We start from the raw sequence: 21,101 nt of genomic DNA on the forward strand, positions 1-21,101 counted from the left end.
AACAGAATATTACCTGCCATTATTCATCGTGTCAGACAAAACACAACATATGCACTTTATTTGACTTAGCTGCATTTGGTTTAACACAACATATATTGTAAACATAATACTGTACAATACCAGCATATATTTGTCAATAGAATAAACATATATCTAAAATTTATTTAAGGATTTATTTTCTCATTTAATTTATGCTTTGATGAGAATTATCAAAAAATTGATCAGCAACTGTCACTTTAATGTTTACAAAACATACCACCTTCTGCAAGTGAGTTGGGGTGCTTTCTTTACTCAGAAGATGATTTATAAAAATATGATATCGTGTGATACTTGGTTAGTGTCCTGTAAGGTCTGCTATTATTTCATCAGTAAACACTGAAATACAACACAAGGTTTACATCTTGTTATTTACTACTCATCAAAGTTTTCCCATGTAAAACATAATGAGTGGAGTTGCCTACTGTAGCTTGGTGGTTAAGATGCCTGCCTTCTAATCCCAGTGTCCTGGGTTCAATTCCTGTGACAGCAGAACTTTTTCACACAAGTAAAACAACTCCACTCTTTAAGCCTCGTAAAAGATAAAAGCATCACATTATTTCATTTATTTAAGAGCGCTCCTGAATGTCTGCCGACCTAGGGTACGCTGGAAGGGTTACTCTCTATAAATATGGTTTTGAAAAAGGCTCGGCATCTATGGTATTTTTGTAAATAATCAGTATCAGTCAGTGGTTACAAAGAGAATGATTCTTGTAATAATAGATGAGTATTTTAATGACATACTCTATTATGCTAGTATTCTATGTTCACAGTGTATGCCTACTATACGGTAACATACAGTAGGTACAGAATGTGAAGTTTCTTTGTCTAGACCCACTGTAGCCTTCATTTTTTGTATCTAGACGATGTCCTTCACAGTGAACGATAACCATTTTTTTTTCTATGGTAAAAATTCATGGTCCAATAAATGTCATGCTATTCCGTAATATAACAAACAAGAAAATAAAACAACATAATCAATGATTAACAGTATTAGTAACAAATAAATTAATTATTGATAGTGGTAACATTTACTCAGAAATTGAATGTTTCACAGGAACTAGAAGCAGTATTTCAGTGTTTTTGCTAATGATACATACTTTTTCTTTGCCAGTATATTTATTTCATTTGGAATATGGGGCATAATAAAGCAATTATGACTGTAAGTAGCCAATTAAAGCCAAAGGAACACCGTGGGGTGAGAGGCCAAATAAAGTTGAGTTGTCGGTGTATTCTCTTTAGGATATGTTGAAGACATTGTTCCTGGGAAGTAGTTAGATAATATACCAGTTCTTTCAGGGTGGAGACAAGGTGGAGACTTTATTTTTGCAATTACAGTGCAACAGTAAGTTAGCTTTTGAACCAATGAGTAGAATAGTCAAGGACACAGTATTGTTAGAATAGATTATTAGTTAAACACATAATTGTTGTGAAACAACCTTTCCATCTTGCTATATTTAAATATCACTTCTTGATGACTCCATAAGACACAAGATATCTTTCAAGTAGAGCTATATCAAACTATTCAGTCAATCTTGTTGCTCGTACTTCGTTGTTCATTTTGAAGAGGTAAACCTGTTTACGTGGTCCCATCTTGCAAAAGACTAATATGTCCGTCACTGTCCTCTCCTTTAGATATGTTACAAGCTACTCCAGCTACTCCAGCTAATATTTTGTTGTTCATTTTTGAGAGCTCATCCTGCTTTCTGTGGATCTGATACAAGCCATCAATCCCATTTCTATAATCATAAATGTAATATGAAGGCTTGTTTTTAAATTTAGGTGACACTCTTTACTGTATCTTACATCATAACATATTCCTTATTAATCATTCAATGCCAATGAAGTGTAAACATCCTGAACCATATTTACTTAATTGGTTTGGGTGTATAATATCCTGTTAAAATATACGCTGTCCCTTTAGGTAGACATGATGTGCTTACAGTACACTGTACCATTAAGCTATACTATATTCCAATTATAACTCCTTGGTTGTACTTGTCCATTTTAGTTGTTATTGGTTTAAGCGGCACAGCTTCTATTGATTGCCGTGGTTTTTTAGAATGTAACACGATTGCTGATAAATGGTTTGATGCTTTTAACAAAATTTGCAATTGTGATTCAGATCCATGCCCTGCTGTCTAATTCATCAGCCAAGTATCTGTCTCATAATAACATTATAATTTTTATAGTGTACATTAATACCAATTATATTGTATATTAATACCAATTATATTGTGCATTAATCGTGATGTCATCACTGCAACTCCCAATGTTATTTGCCTATCCCCCACAGTCCAATAATTTTTCAATTAGTTGAATTTTTTTAGGTTCGAATTTTTTTTAGGTTCGTGTGCAAAAAAAATTCCTCATTTTTTCGTCACCACGAAGACATCAAGCACCGCGATGAAAATTGAATTGTAATTGAAAATTTCTTCCATAAATCAAGCTTAATTAGAACCCGAAGAAAGTTACTTCAAATTCAATATTAAAGTATGAACAATTAGGGAATTCATTGAATCAGTGGACCCTCATCAACAAAACAAACTGAATGTTTAGTAGGAATATTCTAGACCTATTCTAAAGACTCAAGGAACAAATTTAGATGTAGGCCTACGGCCAGGCAGGACGCCACCGGGGCCTCCTCCTACTACTAGGCTGTAGCCTAGTTATGAAATCATCGCACGATTTTTACCTTTCTGCATGCACTGACCAAAAAGGTCAGTGCAGGGGGTGGGGGCGAATCGAGCCTCACTTGGGTAGGGGGCCAGGGGGCCGTCTAGGGCCCCAGTTGGGGTCCAGGGGGCCTCGCCCCCTGGAAGCCACTTATATTTGATAAATTATGGCGAATTTTTATTAATTATTTGATAGGAATTGAGTTACTATAATATGACTTCATGTAGGCTATGCTTTCTAATGTTGAAATCAGCTTCCAAAACCAAAACATTTTGAATGAAACAAGAAACAAAGAGTATGCAATGTAACCATCTAATTAAGTGAAATTCTATATTTTTGGAAATTTTGCATGAAATCTGTCAACCACGCTTTCATGGTGGACGTTGCTTCACCTATCACGACGTATTCCAACCATCATGAGGCTATCTAAATGAGCATTTGTCAGAACGCAAATTATTTTTAATTAGTCTCATTGTATTATTATTATTATTATTATTAATATTATTATTATTGTTATTGTTACTGTTGTTATGAAAAGTTAACACAAACAATATGGTGGCTAAACAAATATTACATGTAAATATTTTTTTTTTTTTTTGGTTGTTTCCCGACAAAACTTATCGTCTTCTCCGACGGGGGGGGGCTATGCTTCCTCGACAGGGGGGGGCTATAGCTCCCCAGCCCCCCTCTTCCTTTTTCTCTGACATTTTAATTTCCTTAGACAGCTGGTTGTCAACGCGAAATATACGTGAGCCTAGGCCTAGATGTCTATGCCTGGTTATAGATACCCAGATTTACACGAGCAGTGCGCATCAGTGACTTGGCCTTTGCCGACAACGAGGTTGGCTGAATGCGGCTTTTCCCTCTTCCTTTGGGAGCGAAATACAGAGGCATTTACAACAATTTCCCTGCCTGTTCCATGAAATAGATTAACACTATGAATATATTTGATTCATTTCCATACTGCCTAGCCTGAATTCTCTTTCTTAAAGAAGGTTCATAGCAAAGAAAATGTTTGCCAACTCGGTAAGTCTAGGTTTTCGTGACTTTGTGGGCAGGGCTTCGCGTCCTTGTCGACATGTCATAGTAGAGCATGCATCGTACATTAACAGAAAATGATTATACTTAGGTTAGATTTAATGCATTCAAAAATTTCCTTCAGGCCTTGTCAATTATATTTTACATTATTATTATAATAATTATTATTATTGTTGTTGTTATTATAATTATTATTTTGATACTAATAATAATCAGTCATGTAGTATTATTATTTTTGTCTTTTTTAAATAATAATAATAAATATGGATAATATTAATAATAATAAAGGCTAATTCATGAATATTTACTTGGATAAACTAACTATTTTGATTGTTCATTAACTTGAACATCCCTTCAAAATAGCAAACCATTCATCCTCATTTGTTGCAGACCAATTATTAATCTTTATTGATGGCAATTAATTGAAAGCATTGTCGTGAGACTTAACAAAACAGTAAGTTAACCATAATTGATATTTATTTTATGCTATAGAAATTAATACGGTATATGATTTTATTAAAAGCCGTAACCTAAACATGAAACCATGACGAGCAAACAAATCCATTTTATCGTTTCTGCTGCCAAACTCTCATAAGTTATTGTTATTGTCTTTGATGTCGAATTCTACATTTTATGATCTTTTTATTTTGCTAATAATAAATCAGTTGCTAATTTGAGTCATAAATCTAGTTGTGTTTTTTCAACCTTATGATTAATTAGATCTCAAGGTTTTATTGAAGTGCGGGTTTATAAGGGGGATATAAAAATGGTACTAATTGTGGGATACAAGGTGTGGGGTAGAAGGCATTGTGTTGTTATTTAGAAGTCTTGTTCCCTTCCTTTTTATATCAGTCCATCTTCATCTTCATCATCTTGAGTTCCTAAGATCATCATGTTGATTATCACGGAACTGTAGGAGGTGTAGTGGCAGTCCTTCACAGCCGATTGTTGGGTTTAATGAGTTGAGGGTAACAAGGGAATGCTTTTCTGTATTAAGCATCGTCAACCCTCATCTAAACCATTTTTATCATCTTTTTTTTTAACTTCAGCTGTGAGGGAACTTGGCGCTCCTAGTTTATGATTCTTAGTTCATTTTGGGAGATTCCAGCAAGTATATTCAATTGGTAGATGATACACAATTCATTTTTTGCAAATGTCAAAGGTTATAGGTACCTTGGAAAATAGTGATATTCTAGGTGCTCAGCAATTTAATACAGACTGATATTCGTGTCAATAGATGGCATTGACCATGTTCTAATTATAAACTGAAACACGCTAATGAGATAACTGTTGATACAAATATGATAATTGCATAACCTCAAAATATAATGTTTTTACAAGCTAAAACAGTATTCTTTTTGAGTGCAATTTTTTTGAGTGCTTACTTTGCATATTTAGTTAAAAGTTTACTTTAGAATTCAATTGAAAATTATAACAAAATATGTTTTCTTAACAGTTAACAACCATATTGCGATCCTTATATTCTTTTCATAGACCCCATTTTTTACAAAGAAAAAAATATTTGCAATAACTAAATTGTTTGGATCTGAGTCTGGTTAGCAGTTTCCAAAGTATACCAAATGAAAAATATTTTCACAGTCAAAAGTTATGTTTTATTTGATTTAAATTAAAACAAGCTATATATAATGTCAATGATAATGTCAATGGTGAATTTGGGTGGAAAAATCTCACCTGATTTATCCAAGCCTGCTCTCTGTCTTCACAACCCTGACTGATATTAAGACTGTGATGTTGAGTAAAGCTAATTTCTCTTTACCAGTTTCTTGTAATTCTTCCATTTATCTTTAACAGTGTGGCTCATCTTAAATAGAACTGTAAATAGGCTTCAAGTTTAGTGTAATGCCAAAAGGTATGTCTAAGTATTGCTAATGTCTACCCATTTTGTTCCAATGTACAGCTAAAATATTCGGAAAAAAGTTTGCGAAAACAAGTAAATTTGTCTATGCTAATCGCTTATGGATGCATACAATCCCAACACGAGACTGCGACGTACTAATAGCATTCCCTGAGAAAACCCAAGATGACACATTAATGTGGCTGCTGTCTCGTCTACGTGCTCGTACCCCCGAGATAATCGTACAAGTGAGGCATCATGGGAACACTGGGGTGCATGGCTTCTATCTGTCATCTAACTATGAAAAGTGAGTCTGTGTAATGTTTTAGTTTAGTGATTTTGTTTAAATAATATTATTGAATACATAAGAGCAAAAACTAAAGAAACACAAAATTTTTCAGACCTACCAAGATTATGCACAAAATATGTGGGACACTTTACAGAGGGGAAGTTCAGACTACCTCAGACAGACACACCATGGTTGTGAGTGAAGTGAGAACATTTTTAGAATGGCACCTCAAATCCTAGATGGCCATTTAAAATGCATATTTAAACACTACAGATGCGAGGGACATACTGTACAATCTTAGGCAATTGCTTTCATGTAGTATATTTATTTTTTAGAATACTCTACAGAGTATATTTCACTCTTGTTGCATGCATTAGCTTATGCAGTAAAACATGTCTGACTTTTAACTACATTTTACAAATGTAGGCGGGACCATGGGAAAACATTTTTTCTGTGACTTTCACACTAAACGCGGAACACTTGGCAGGTCTGAATTTGTTTGTTTTACTGCATGTCAAATTACTGTAGTTCTATCAATAGTTGATTTTAGTACCATCTCGTCTGATTTTATAGTAGGTTTTAAAATTTCACAATGTGCAATTGAATATAACCTGTCAGTATACAGTATGTCTAGGATATAACACATGCTGAATTGTCATGTCAGCCAGTGACAGGGATAGTTGGTTTTTAACATAAAAGTAGCATGAATGTGGGCCTTATAACATTTTTTGTAATTTAAGAATAATGTTGTCATGGTAATTAGATATTGTTTGATCAATGGGAACATGATTGCTCCTGATCTTGATGTGTTTGAAATATGAATCATCATTGGCAAAATAATAAAAACATTACGTTTTCCAATCCTGACCAACCCAAGATCCTGAAAATCTGGTGCTAACTTGCTTTTTGGAAAAATATATTTTTCAAATATTTTTTTTTATCAAGATGGACTCTGATTTCTAAATCTCAGTGTGCTTGGCTAAAACACACAATTTTTTTGCCTAATCTTTATTTTTGCAGCAAAACAACAGGTGGTTTTAAAAACTGCTTTGTTTTTTTCTTCATTTTGTGATACAATATCCAATGTATTTCTATAATTGAATTCAATTAATTTTAATTCATAGTCTATTGAAGGGTGCAGAGAATCTTGCCCTTCGCAAACCGATTAAAGAGGAATATGGTGGAGGTTTGAAAGAGTTCACATGTGCAGAGCAAGGCATCTTTGACGGTGTTGACAACCAAGCTGAATTCTTACGTTCACAGGTGAGTGTTATCTTGTGGAGCATGGGTAAGTAGGAGTACATGTCGAAATCTTACCCTTTGTTGAGGTGTGGAGAAGGGAGGTGTACGTAGGGAGCATGCTGAAGTTATACCCTTGCAAGAGTCTTAAATTGTGAGGGAGGGAACATTATAATTATTTGTTTGTATCTCTGTCCACTGAATAACAATTCCAGGCTTGGAGTAGGAGTGTTCAAAAAGAAGCATTTCTAGTCAATACATGGTTTTGTGCCCTTGGTCTTCACATTTATACTATAAAGCATAACTTTTTTCTATTTATAATGCAGTATGATAATAATGGTCAACTTGCATATTGTTGGTACTACATGTGAATGTGTATTTTCTATCTCTAACTTTGAAGGAAAGACAAGCAATAGTAATGAATATGCTTCAAAATTTACGAGCTGGTGAGAACGAGAGTCTTGGTAAAATTACATTCCACGATGGGCAACCTATAGGTATGTTGTTCAAAGTTAATAAATGTAAAATTGTACAGTGTAAGGTGTACAGTGTTGGATTACTACAGATGCTAGCATTTCTTTTCTATTCCAATATTCTAAATTTAGAAATTAAGTTAATACGTAATCAACTACAGCTTATTTCACCCTCAATTAATTTGATAAGTTACAAAGACCAAATTCATGTTGCTATGGTGATTCTATATTGTGAAAATCAAACTAATTTATAATGATTGTGATAGTGTTGACCATGATGTATATCATAAATAGAAGCAGATAATGCTGCATTGTGAATGCTACTTTGCCCTTGCACTCTGCTCTTTAAATGGCACACCTTTAAAGAGAAAAGTAGTTCAGTAGGATATACTCAAATCAAGTTTGAAATGTAGAATGCATCATTAAAGGGACAGTTAATAAATTTCAAATTGTTCAAATATTCTGTTGTACTTTATATGTGGTGTTACAGAAGAAGAGTAACTGTTGTGTTTTACAGAATAAGACATACTACTTGTGTTGTTTTTTATAGACTGGGAGAGTTTTTGTTTTTATTTTCATTCATTATTTACTTCTCAGCAGTTTACTTTAATATCACTCCTACCCCTTTGTGTCTCTTTTCAGTATCAGTACTATTATCTAAGGGGATAATATCGCAAGTGTTCCCACTCCATAATAATGATAACTTAGCAAGACTCCGGCAGACATGGGTCCAGGCAGTGTTCAAGAAGCAACCCTTAGGTAAGGGTAGACTTTAAGCAATTTTGTTTTCGATGCGGTAGTTTTATATTTATGTACATATTCTTTTTCTTTAACTCATTAGTTTTGTTTTAAGTTCAATTTCTTTTTTCATTTTGGTTTTGTGTTTTTTCTTTTTACTTGTAATCAACTTCTGATACCAGTGCTACGTCACTGAAGGTGAAATCAGACAAAAATAAAAATAAATAAATAAATAAAAAATAAATAGACTATAGAGTACAATCAAACAATCAATCAGTCAATCAATATTAAATGGTAGTTACTATAAACAGAGCCTATGGGCCTGGGTCGCACACAGCGCAGCCATTGTAAGGTATCTGTAGATCACATGAAGCCCCCAGAAGGATCAAGGGGAAGTGCCTTGTTAAAAGCTCTGGTCTGAGTAAAATCCCCATGAAGCTAATTTATATGATCATGTATAAATGTCCAAAATAGATGAAATTTCTTTATCACATTATAGTAAAAATCTTTTAGGTTTTGTCCTAAAGATACAGGGTACTTGGCCAATCTGTCTGCTCTCTCAGCATTAGTGACTATAACTATTATTATATTTTTACAGATGAAATCAATGATTATTTTGGTGTTAAGATAGCTATGTACTTTGCTTGGCTTGGACGCTACACAACTGCCCTCATGCTGCCAGCTATATTAGGCACATTCTTATGGATTACACAGGGTATTGATGAAGTATGTTGATAAAAGTTCTAAATATCACATAATTTCTTCTTTCCTGTCATATATGCTATTCAGTAAGAACTTCAAAAATAGAATATTTCAACAATGTACTGATGATGATTTTATATGTATAATATAAACAACTGTTTTCGGAATCAAAATAAGAAGTTAAAAACTTGTCTCAACAGAAAACTAAGAAAGCTAAGAGAGAAAAATCACATGCTTGAAATATATCATACTGTATCATTGTTTTTTAATTATAATTAATACTTAACTATTAATGAATAGAGTTTATACTCGCATATAAGGCATTCCGCATATAAGAAGAACCCTGAGTTTGAGAAGATTGTTGAGAGGAATGTTTTATGTCGGGCGTATAAGACAATTTGTAATTTGCTACTTTAGGCCTCGTCTTATACATGAGAATACACAGTATTTACTATTAGATATGATGTAATCATTCTCGTCATATACTTATTGTATCTGTAATTATCAAGTAAACTAATTTGAAAGGGCCTTATTAATTTTACTTTGTAGGCAAATCATGATGAACACATTGTGATATTTAGTGTGTTCAACATCATCTGGGGAACACTCTATCTAGAGTCATGGAAGCGGCGAAGTGCTGAGCTGGCCTACCAGTGGGGTACGTTAGACTCTAAGCATGAGCTCATAACAGACCCACGACCTCTGTACACGGTAAGACTCCTCTTAATAAATACAAATCCAGCATCATATGAATAGATAAATTAACTATTTTTTCTAAGGAACTAATTTTTAATAGTTGTAAATACTTTTCAGTAAGGCCACGTAAAATATAACAATTAGTTAGCATCCCCGCCCGACCGTCAGAAAAGCCCGCGACCTGAATTTTATTTATTTTATTTTTTTTTTACAAAACACTCAAAAACTCCTCCCGCAGGCAATTTATATAGGCCTAGGCTTGTTTACCATCCGTCCGAACGCCAGCCGACTGGGCTTATCCCTGCAGTTCCATTCCATCATCGTCCCGTCTAGGCCTAGGCTAGCCTAGTCCTTGCTTCTATCTAGAAAAGGCCTAGTTTTATAGTAGTAGTATAAAAAGAGTGTATTTGTATACATGGTACAGCCGATGCAAAGCATTAAGATTTACTCGGGATTAGGTTTATATTAGCAAACTCCGATCCGATGCTTACGTCTCATGCTTTGTGCAAAAAAGCCAAGTCGGCCAATCAGCGTGTTGGTATTTCCATCACTTTGGAAGTAGACATCCACAGCGCGAAAGAGAAACAAGGAGGAACCGCTCTGTGGTGACCGGAGACAAGACAACAAACATGGCTGCGCCCATCAGTTTAAAATTGTGGCATGTTCACTTCTTACCTGTGTGCAATATTTCACGAAATAAAATTTTAAATATAAACTAAATAACACAAATATTTCACGCTATTTCATAGGTAGGACAGCATAGATAAATTTATTACTGGAAATAGTGGCAAGATAGTGCATGCGTATATTAGCGAGCGAGCCGTCCGGCCGTCTTTTGGACTGCCTACAATTATTTAGGACGGCAACTTTTACCGTGACGGCTTGGCCTAATCAGCTCGGCCTAGCCTTTGGGCCTGGTCTACCTTTAGCAAATTCTTTATATATTCTTCAAATCTATCGAATGTTACAATAAACTAGAGGTAAATCATATTTACGTTTGATAAAAACAACATTTATTGATTGAATCTATGTTTTCGTACCAATAATCGATGGGGATTACTAACGATGGGCATGGCCCGCCATCGGCTCAGTGCCACGCCCACTGGCTTCAATTTTGGAAAAACAAAATAGGCCGTCTATTTTGTTTTTCTGGCGAAACCCATGCATGGCATCAATGATGACTGTTGTGTTGTTCCAACAACAAACCCAGTATGGTCCAGTTATAATTAATGTCCAGCAAACACAAACTTAAAACTACCATGAAATTTGATACCAAAAGGATGCTAACAAATTATTTTTTTTTACTTGGCCTAATGCATGAGTTTAGCATTTTTCCTGTTGTACTTAAATAGAACATTTTTCTAATCATACCATATTAGGACAAACATAGTTTATTATAATTAAAGATAACCTACTCTTTGTTGTTAGGGTGATTTGATTGAGAGTCCAATATCTGGCAAGCTGACTCCCTACTACCCTGCCTGGAAACGTAACCTCTTTCATTATTTTGTGACGTTGCCTGTTATTATCCTGTGCATTATTGTCGTCTTTCTATCGATGCTTTCATTATTTGAGCTGCAAGAATATGTAAATAAAAAAATTCAAGAAGAACAATTTCCAAGGTATTTGCTTTTCATTTCTTAATACTAAATGCACAGAGTTTTTTATATTTTAAAGTATATATTTTGCAACTGATAAAACTGAGATTGTTATGTCTATTGTATGAGTACTTAAGTTAGATAAACCAATTATTGTCAAATGTTGCTAAATGGACACCCGCCCACAAAGAAAATAAAACCCTCCATCCCGGCACCCCATATTCATCTCCTCATTCCTAAGAGACATTTGGCAAAGTTGGGTTATCCTGGTAAAGTATGTTGCTCCTAAACTACCAATTCCCAAATCAGGGGTGGCGCCAGGATGTGGGGGCTGATGTCCATGATGAGAGAAAAATTGTTGTTGTCGGCTGTCACTCAAGATGTTTCAAAAGTGGTCCATGGGGCGAGGCCCCTAAAAAATATGACAATTTAGGGGTTTCAAAGGCTTATTTAATCAGTTTTTATAGATAGATAGTCTATTGATATATAGAAAATACATATAATTTTTTTTTCCTTCCCAACGAATTGTGGTTTTTCTGGCACCACCCCTGGCCCATATGCGTCTCCTCATTCCTTGGAGACATTTGGGAATAGTTGGCTTTTCACATTGTGTTTTTTTACACTTGATAATCAACATTTGAAAGTTTGGTATAGTAACTGTTTTTTTGTTTTTCCACATCACAACCTAACATATTTGCCTTTAGTGAATTAGACATAAATTTTTTCTTATTTTTGTCTCATATCAGCTGGATAAGCCTTTTACCAAAAGTGTTATTAGGAATTTGTATTAACATAACCGAAGACGTATATAAGAAAATTGCAAAGTGGTTGAATGATATGGAAAACTACCGACTTCAAGAAACTTATGAAAACCACCTTATCATCAAACTTGTTGTGGTATGTATTATAAGTCATAAATGGAATGTTCATTGTATTAATATTATTTTGTTAAATGGAAGTACAGTAAATATGTGATGGTTTAAAGGTAGAATGTTTAAAAGCTGAAAATAACCCACAAAATGCAGTGGTCAGGCTGAATTGTGTACAGGCATGGTCCGTGACTAATGTAACAGGCACCAAGTAGCTCAATGTTCAAATACTTCCTTGAGAGGAGGTAAAATAAACTAGAGAATCGGGGTCAGCTTACTCCTTGATTCAGATACTTTGATTTGTTTTGCATGACTAATAATCAGACAATAGTTTAAATACACCATCATTTCCTGTAATTGATGAGTTATGTATTTGTCAATGTTAATAAAAAAAATATTGGCTCTTGCAGATTGGTTTCATTTTTTATTAACATTTGTTGTTAAAAAAATAACTAAACTCTTATTTTTGTTTCAGGTGCAATTTATCAATAATTTTCTGTCATTATTTTATGTGGCCTTTTATTTACAAGACATGGCAAGACTCCGAGCAGTAAGTTTCCTAGTATTAAATAAATCATTTCATTATCAACATTTCCTTTTCATTTTACTTTAATATATTCCTTTGTAGGTGTAATTTTGCCCTACCTGGCGTGGAAATGTACTGAATACTCAGTAAAAGTGAACACAATTGCGAAAAAAATTCGCAAGTTGTTCTCGGGTGGGACTTAAACCCACGATCTCCAGATCACTAGCCTGGCATCATACCTCTAGACCACCGAGCTTGCACCTGATGGCCAGGGTTGATTTCGAGTTCAAGTAAGCAGCGGGTACTGCAATGTTGATAGTATTGTTATTTTCATGAACGAATAGACAAAATCTAGTTACTGTCTATTCCATCACGACAATAAAAAATTAATATACTGCTTTGAACAGCTCTCTTACCTTGAATAGATATTTTAACTATCATGTTCTTAAGGGTGTTTTTTTTATCTGCAGAGCAGTTGCACTTTCATGTTCTTAAGAATTTTTTTTTATCAGTTCTGTTTTTTTTTTCGGCACACAAAACCGATTCATTCATGTTGTCTCTGCTGACACAAGATTTTGTTATTTTCCTGCAGACCCTTGCCACTTTGTTTATCACTAAGCAAATCATTGGCAATGCCAAGGAAGCCATGTTGCCATACTTAATGGAGAAGATCAAGATGTATCGCATGACCTACAAAATGGCGGAAGAGAATATTGACCTTGATGATGACAGTGATGATAACGAGAATGTTCTGAATGAAGGTGAAGACCAAATTGACATAAAATATGAGCCTGGTGTGCATACACGTAAGACATGGGAGATTAAGTAAAATACATTTGTTTCTACTAATGTTTGATGACATTATTGTTATAGAACAATACTTTAAGAATAATAATAATAGAAAACTAATTACAGTATGCATTATATAGCTTAAAAACCAAGCTAACCACTACGGTTATAAGATGATTTCAATAAAATGAAAAAACATTATTTTCATCATGGAGCTAACAGAGTGGTTAAGATGCTTCCAATCCTACTGCTATCAAGTCAATTGAAAAGATGTTTTTTACACAAACATAAATAACTACATTAAAAGAGATTTCATACTTAAGTGATTAAGGTCGCAATATCTGCATCCAGAATTGTTCTGGCAAGTCTGTTTAGTAAAGCCTGAAGTGTGTTGAGATGAGCTATTGTACAGTTGGACCATATAATAGTCAAAAATGGTAAAACTAAAGCATTTGCCAGGAGTTTAAGTGAACAATTTGGAAAAACCCTCCTAATCTAAGGATAACACCAATACGCTGAGAAATTTCAGAATAGAAATTCTCAATATGTTTATCCTACGTAAAGAAAGTATCAAAAGTAATTCCTACTGTACTTAAAATTATCTACTCTATCTACACAGTGTTACCATTAATTGACAGTGAAATATTGCAGAATTTTGGAAGGTTACATTTGGAATTAAATAACATGAATTTGTTTTTCTTAACATTAATTATTAACTTGTTTAAACCAGTTTGATATGTTGGTAACATTTTTATCATTGAAAGATTGTAATTCAGTAGGATCAGAGGCAGAACAGAGAACATTTGTGCCATTGCACATTTTGAATCAGGAGTAACAATTTCTGGTAGAGAATTTTAAACATAAATAATAAAAAGAAGTCGGCCAAGAATAGATCCTTGGGGCACACCTAGAATAATATCCTTAGTGTAGCGATTTTCAGGAAACTAATCTTTATGTGTTGAGGTTAAACCATTGGGCCCTATTCAGCATTTCATTGTGCTGTGCAATGCATTCTTGTCTTCGATTGTATAGAAGTTTTGATGGTGATCATGTATAAATATAATGTAGTATGTTGTGATATTTCAAAAATGTTTTTACAAATGTTTTCATTACAGAGGAACATTCAGAACTTTTAAATGCCAGGAAAAAATCAGCATCTCATCGTCTGAGTAAAGATGAGTCCAAGCTGTTTACCTTGACACAGGCTGAGGTCGAGAGTTGCATGCACCCCTATGAGGTACAGTGTTGTCTATAAAAAGTGCTTGCGACTTCGATAAAAGAAGCCATTTTTTATATTTGCATGCTTACCACTATCTTCTAAATCCATATGTTTGACACCTAGCCTTTTGTGAAAATACACATTGCTTTTGGTCATTTTTTATATGAAGCAATGTAAATTCATATTTTTAATACCTTTGCCTTAAGGGAAAAAATAGTCTGCTACTGATCTGCTCAGCAGCCTTAAGTTTTCCTCTATCTTTTTTTTTAGGTCAATATTAGGTATCTACTGTCATTTTTTGTTAACAAATATGGTCAATTGTTGTAAATAATACTCTTTGTTTTTTGCATGTCTAATGTCACTTAATTTAGTTAATACTAATATTTCCTTTTTTTAGGATACTTTTGATGATTATCTTGAAATGTTTATTCAGTTTGGTTATGTTATCCTGTTCTCATCTGCATTCCCGTTAGCCGGTCTCTGCGCCTTAATAAACAATGTCGTGGAAATACGCACTGATGCCTTTAAGTTATGCACAAGTTTACAGAGACCGTTTGGTCAGCGAGTTGAAAACATTGGAACTTGGCAAGTATGTTAATGATGTTCCTTCAGTTTTGTTCTCTCTAATGACAGCCTGATCATGATTCAAATATCAATCATTTAACTTTATTTCAGAACAAGTCCATATATTACAAAGTGAAAAAATGCAAACAGTAAAAAGGTCAATGTGATAGAACAATTTTAAAAAGAAAGATCAACAAATTATTTCAATCAATTTCTGGTAAAGTTTCTTGCAAAATATACTTCTCATATTTTGCAACTGTCTTTCGTTGTAATGATACAGTGTCAATTTTTGAAATTTGAGCCTGAAATATTATATTTTTATGGTTATTAAAGTTGATATTAGTAGAAATTATAATTGATTGATTGATATATTTATTTATTTATTCACGTGGTAGGATGCAATGGAATTGATGGGAGTGATTGGTGTTATTGTGAACTTTGGCCTTCTTGGAATATCTGGTCAGATTCAGCGTGCATTTCCTGGCAGCAGCACCTCTACTGTCATCATTTTCATAGTAGTCCTTGAGGTGAGTGCTCATAATTGAGGTGCAGTTCAAATTATTATATATGCCTTAAGAAAAAAACAAAAAAAATATGGACGCCAGTTAATTTTGGTATTACATGCAGTTAACTGAGAATTGTATTTTAGAGAATTCACTGAGTAACCAAAATTATTGTCTGGAACCCAGGCTATTTAATACTTATCTCTCTGGAGTGGAGCTCTAGGTTAGAAAACAATATTTATGGAATTGGTATTGTCAAGAATACTAGCTATAGAAAGTAAGCATCTCAACCACATCTAAGCTGGACACTACTATTGTAAGGTCAGCACCAAACTACAACTGACTCCCCTAGGCACAGGGAATGGAAAGCAAGCAAGTTTACAACTGGTTGAACACACTAAAACTGACTCTCCTGGACACAGGGAATGGAAGAAAAGCAAGTTTACAACTGGTTGAACACACTACAACTGACTCCCTTGGACATACAGGGAATGGAAGAAAAGCAAGTTTACAACTGGTGGAACACACTACAACTGACTCCCTTGGACACAGGGAATAGAAGGCAAGCAAGTTTACAACTGGTGGAACACACTAAAACTGACTCCCCCGGACACAGGGAATGGAAGGCAAGCAAGTTTACGACTGGTGGAACACACTAAAACTGACTCCCCTAGACACAGGGAATGGAAGGCAAGCAAGTTTACAACTGGTGGAACACACTACAACTGACTCCCCTGGACACAGGGAATGGAAGGAAAGCAAGTTTACAACTAGTAGAACACACTACAGTTCACTCCCCTGGACACAGGGAGTGGAAAGCAAACATCTTAAACACCATATTACGGCCCACTCCAAACCAAAGTCATTAACATTTGGTTTGTATTCTTTTTCTTGTCATTCAAAATTGTTCTAATTCTTATCTACAAATTTTTCGGTAGCATGTCACTCTAGCGTGTAAGTTTGCCATAGCTTACGCGATCCCCGATATTCCACACTGGGTCTCCCTACAGATGGCTAAACTGGAGTTCAACAGACGGGAAGCATTAAAGGTAACAACTATACAACATCATTAATTGGATCATACAAATATAATCTGATTTGAACTTTTGTTGTAAACATTTTGAAGCTTAGCAAAATCCAGTACTGGTATGTAGAATAATACATACTCCAAGTATTGAAATACACGCCATCGTGTTGGGATTCAATATTTCGACATTAATTATGTCATCATCAGGAATGATGGTATGTAGAAGTTGCATAAAATAGGAAGATCATACGTACAATAAGTCTGCCTGTGATTAATTTGTATTCAGTGTAGAAAATTAAGCCAAATATGTATGTCAATCAATTAATCAATTAAATCAATCAATCATGTAAAAGCAATTGCTATTAAATTTTACTCTTACAATGTGCCTAGTAGACGTTTTCATTATAATTGATGATTGTACTTGTTAGCTATTATTGTCATAATTTTGTTCATTTCTTTTTTATTCTTCATAACCTGAGTTGCCCCGATGAGGTGTGCAAGCGTAATTTTATAAAGCTAGAAAAGTTTATAAAAAGATAGGTACATAGCTAAATCAGAATTTAATTTTCTAAACAATAATAGATTTAATATTAGTATAATAAATACACACTTTTTACCGTCTTCAGAAACTAGACCAAGCAGCAATGGCAAGTGCCAAAGAAAGTATAGAGAAAGCCACAAAGAACGAAGCAGAAGGGACATGTGACCCACTAGGCAGGGAGCTGAAGAAGCCTGAACCAGGCAAGGTCTGGCCTACAGCAATGGCTCAAACTGCCGCTAACTTCAAGCTGTATGACAGCCTAGGCCCAATGGATGAGGTCTGCCATCTCGTTGAGTGTGTACCAGAAACTAAACCCATAGAAGAGAAGAAGAATGAATAATTTACTTTTACTATTTTTTAAAATTTAAATAAAATAAATAATAATAGGATATATTTCCCACATGTTCATGTTGTAGTAATAATCAGCAGGTGCATCACATCCAATTGCATGTATGAAATAATAAGCATGTTTACATTTTCAAGTGGTGTAAATGAACAAATTTACAATAATGTCAAATTTATTTAGATAAAAAACTGAGCAATTAGACTAGTTAGATTAGTACTAATAATTATGATTAAGATTCAACTCATTTGGTTTGTTTTATATGCATTTTAGCCAGTATGAATACAAGAAATTAGTAATAAAAATTTGTACAAAGTTGAAAAAAAGAACAGAATTTAAATGTGTATAAACCAGTTTATAAAACTCAAAATATACACTTTAATCATAGGGACCTTATAAAAGTATTATTATTATTATTATTATTATGTTCATTTAATCCTAAAAGAAAAGGATTTTAGTATAAAATTAAATACTCAGCTCTAACGACACTATCAAGTTTAATGTGATGAATGCCCCTGATATGCCCATATATGGGCATAATGATCACACTCATGATCACAGGTATTATAATTCACTCAAAGAAAGTTGCAATTTTTATAGCATTAAACATCTAAATTCTGCTATCTTGCCAAGAATATTTTGATGTGAAATTTTGTAATTATTATATCAAATCAAAATGTTGTAATTTATTCTATAAAGATCAACATTTTGTGGAAGTAGCATTCCTTAAACAAGCATTGTTTATTTTATGTTTTTTATTGAGATATGTTTATTTTGAAGGAATTATGGGAAGCTGCAAACCAAAGTAATTATTTTACATAAATATATAGAGTAATTGATTGGTTTTTGTCTCTGAATAACAGTAATAATTCTAAACACAATTCACTGTGCAGTATTTATTTTCATTATAACAAATTTTAGACGTTCTTATAATTTTTCCAAAATGTATATGGGCATCTGTGCATTTTTAATTAGCCTCCCAGAATTGTTGTAATCCTAAGAACAGTAACAATTGACAATCAGCTGGTGGGTGAATCTTAAGTAAGCGAGTGGCTAACCACTTTAATTTTTGCTGGTAAAGGTATCAGTATAATTGAAATCTTAACAGTAGCCTTTTCAATTCAGGCTAAAAATGCCCATTTCAATTCAGGCTTCTTGAAAAAAAACATATTTTTCCCAAAAAATTAAAATGCAGCTATTAGTTCTGCTTTGATTATTGATGTCAGACACACTGAAAGAATGAAAAAGGCTTACAATCATCACTACACGATACGATGAACCATTATTGTCACAATGGTATAATATACAGCTATGAAATATACAGTAGTTCCTTGAAGTACACTCAATACTAATGGTATAAAATATATAGGCATGCAAACATAGTAGCAAGTATGTTTTAAGGTTAATGTTTGCTCTGGGTTTTGTTTCATCTGTTAGTGTTAGTTTTGAGACAGTAATTTTCTGAATCACCTTATATTTACTACCCTTGTCATTTTATAAACATTTGAATTGATTCTTTTGGATATATTATTTAGACAATAACGTTTGTCTTATCTTTTTCTTACATTTAAATTATATTTAGTGTAATTAGCATCAGCTTCGAAAGTTGCTTATACATTGTTTACTATCAATTATTTGCTATGGTATGAAGTCGAGGTTTTGTGTATGAGTGCATATATTAGGAATTAGTACAAAAGTAAAGTAGATATACAAATATATGCATTATTTATGATGGGAACATATACAACTTTTATTGTAATAAAAGCGATTTGAGATTGTGTAGACATAAAATTGAACATTAGAGATCAGTTGAGATAATAAACTAAATGCTTATTATGTCGTGAAATGCAGTTTGTAGTACAGTAATATACTGTACTCAACGAGTTTAGCTTGCTACACATAATGTATAATTGTATTCTACTGACACGCATAGTGGGTCAAGTGTTAATGACGTAAGTAAGGGTCCGGTCTATTGTAGTTACTATATTTTAAGATGTATACTTGAATTGTTATAGAATAATTGGTTAATAAATTGCTTTCTATTTTAAGGTTTTGAATTTATTGGGATCACTGTGCAATAGTAAGAAGTAGAATATATCAATCATAGCATTGAAATCATTGGGTATCATCCCATTTTACAATAAATTTTATGAAATATCAAACGATTTACAGTTTATTCTTTGTTTATAAATCTGAAGTTTTTGCATGGCATGGCACTATAACATCTTCCATTGAAACGTTCATACCACAGCCTATGCATTTTTACGGTATATCTTGTAGGAAGTAAATCATAATTCAATCATCATTGAAATTTGGTAAGACTCTGAAACCTATTACAGTATATTATATAATAATTACAGTATTATAAATAAATCAACTTCAGTGAGATACGAATTTATTGACTGATAAATAGATTTTTGAACAAATGTGAGATCACTGTTATATTTCAGAATATAATAGTCATCATAAAAATTAGTATTATTTACTCTGTCACTTTTCCAAAATAATTAATTAAGCAGGCCCGTAGGCAGACTTTTCTCTGGGGTGGTGCGTTTTGCGAGTGAAGCGGACCTTAGTGTGGGGGAGCCTGGCCCCAATGGGGGGAAAGTCCCTGAAAGCTTCAACAAATTAGCATTTTGAGCATCTTATAAATATATTTCTATTCTGCTGTATTTAAATTTTTATTCATTTGGGTGTTGTAAGGGATCTAAAGTTGTACTTTTTATGTCCTTTACATCTGTTTCCTCCGTACCCTCTGTACCTTCCTGCCTACAGGCCTGTAAAGTTAGATGCACCTATATTTTCTTAGTTATTTATTATAGGCTTAGATATCAAGTAAAATCGAAATGTCTCAAAACCTTTTTTTTTTTTTAAATAACACATTTATTAAACAAGACAATCATGTGATAGGAGTATAGAACAAATATTGTTAATAATCAACGTCAACAAATAAGCAAACATCAAGAAAACTATTAGTAAACATATGCCGTAATGTAGCAGATTTGTATCATAACGTTTGGGTACAAGCCTACAACTTATATATGTGACTAATTCTTGGTCGGCTTGGTTTTTTGTACCAGTTAACTTCTTAGGTATCGATGAGAACGGACCATCTTGTAGAATAATATCGTTTCCATTCACCTCAGCCCGAGTTTGTTCACCTAATTTAATTGATAAACAAAAGCATAATAGTGATTAGTATTTAATAATTTATTATTGCCTATAGATGGAAGTACATAAAAGAAAAAATGTGGAATACCCTCTACTGAGCGTAAACAATTTCGATGTAGGCCTACTCTTGAATTTCTTTTTTTGTTGGTGTTTATTTCACTGTCAATTTTTCCCCTGTACACAATACTGATGTTGTCTTCATCCTGTTC

The 21,101-nt window shown here is 33.6% G+C and overlaps 1 protein-coding gene across 2 annotated transcripts in view; it reads left to right on the forward strand.

Annotated features, from left to right (window-relative positions):
• The window catches only part of LOC117119815 (anoctamin-8-like), a 29,718-nt gene extending 9,832 nt beyond the window's left edge, over nt 1-19,886 (forward strand). Inside the window, exons 3-17 of one of the 2 annotated variants that reach the window (XM_033264745.1) lie at nt 5,669-5,912; nt 7,019-7,157; nt 7,534-7,630; nt 8,249-8,365; nt 8,943-9,070; nt 9,596-9,757; nt 11,171-11,364; nt 12,087-12,237; nt 12,685-12,759; nt 13,328-13,541; nt 14,640-14,761; nt 15,141-15,332; nt 15,703-15,834; nt 16,749-16,859; nt 17,464-19,886. In XM_033264745.1, coding sequence (XP_033120636.1) covers nt 5,669-5,912; nt 7,019-7,157; nt 7,534-7,630; nt 8,249-8,365; nt 8,943-9,070; nt 9,596-9,757; nt 11,171-11,364; nt 12,087-12,237; nt 12,685-12,759; nt 13,328-13,541; nt 14,640-14,761; nt 15,141-15,332; nt 15,703-15,834; nt 16,749-16,859; nt 17,464-17,718 — 2,333 coding nt within the window. In that variant the 3' untranslated portion in view covers nt 17,719-19,886. The remainder of the gene's footprint in view (nt 1-5,668; nt 5,913-7,018; nt 7,158-7,533; nt 7,631-8,248; nt 8,366-8,942; nt 9,071-9,595; nt 9,758-11,170; nt 11,365-12,086; nt 12,238-12,684; nt 12,760-13,327; nt 13,542-14,639; nt 14,762-15,140; nt 15,333-15,702; nt 15,835-16,748; nt 16,860-17,463) is intronic. The other variant, XM_033264746.1, reaches the window with a different exon arrangement.
• Nucleotides 19,887-21,101: the final 1,215 nt, after the last annotated feature.

This window comes from Anneissia japonica, unplaced genomic scaffold (assembly GCF_011630105.1).
Source record: "Anneissia japonica isolate Jap-2015-1 unplaced genomic scaffold, ASM1163010v1 scaffold724_len3256291_cov202, whole genome shotgun sequence".
Taxonomy (NCBI): Eukaryota; Metazoa; Echinodermata; class Crinoidea; order Comatulida; family Comatulidae; genus Anneissia; species Anneissia japonica.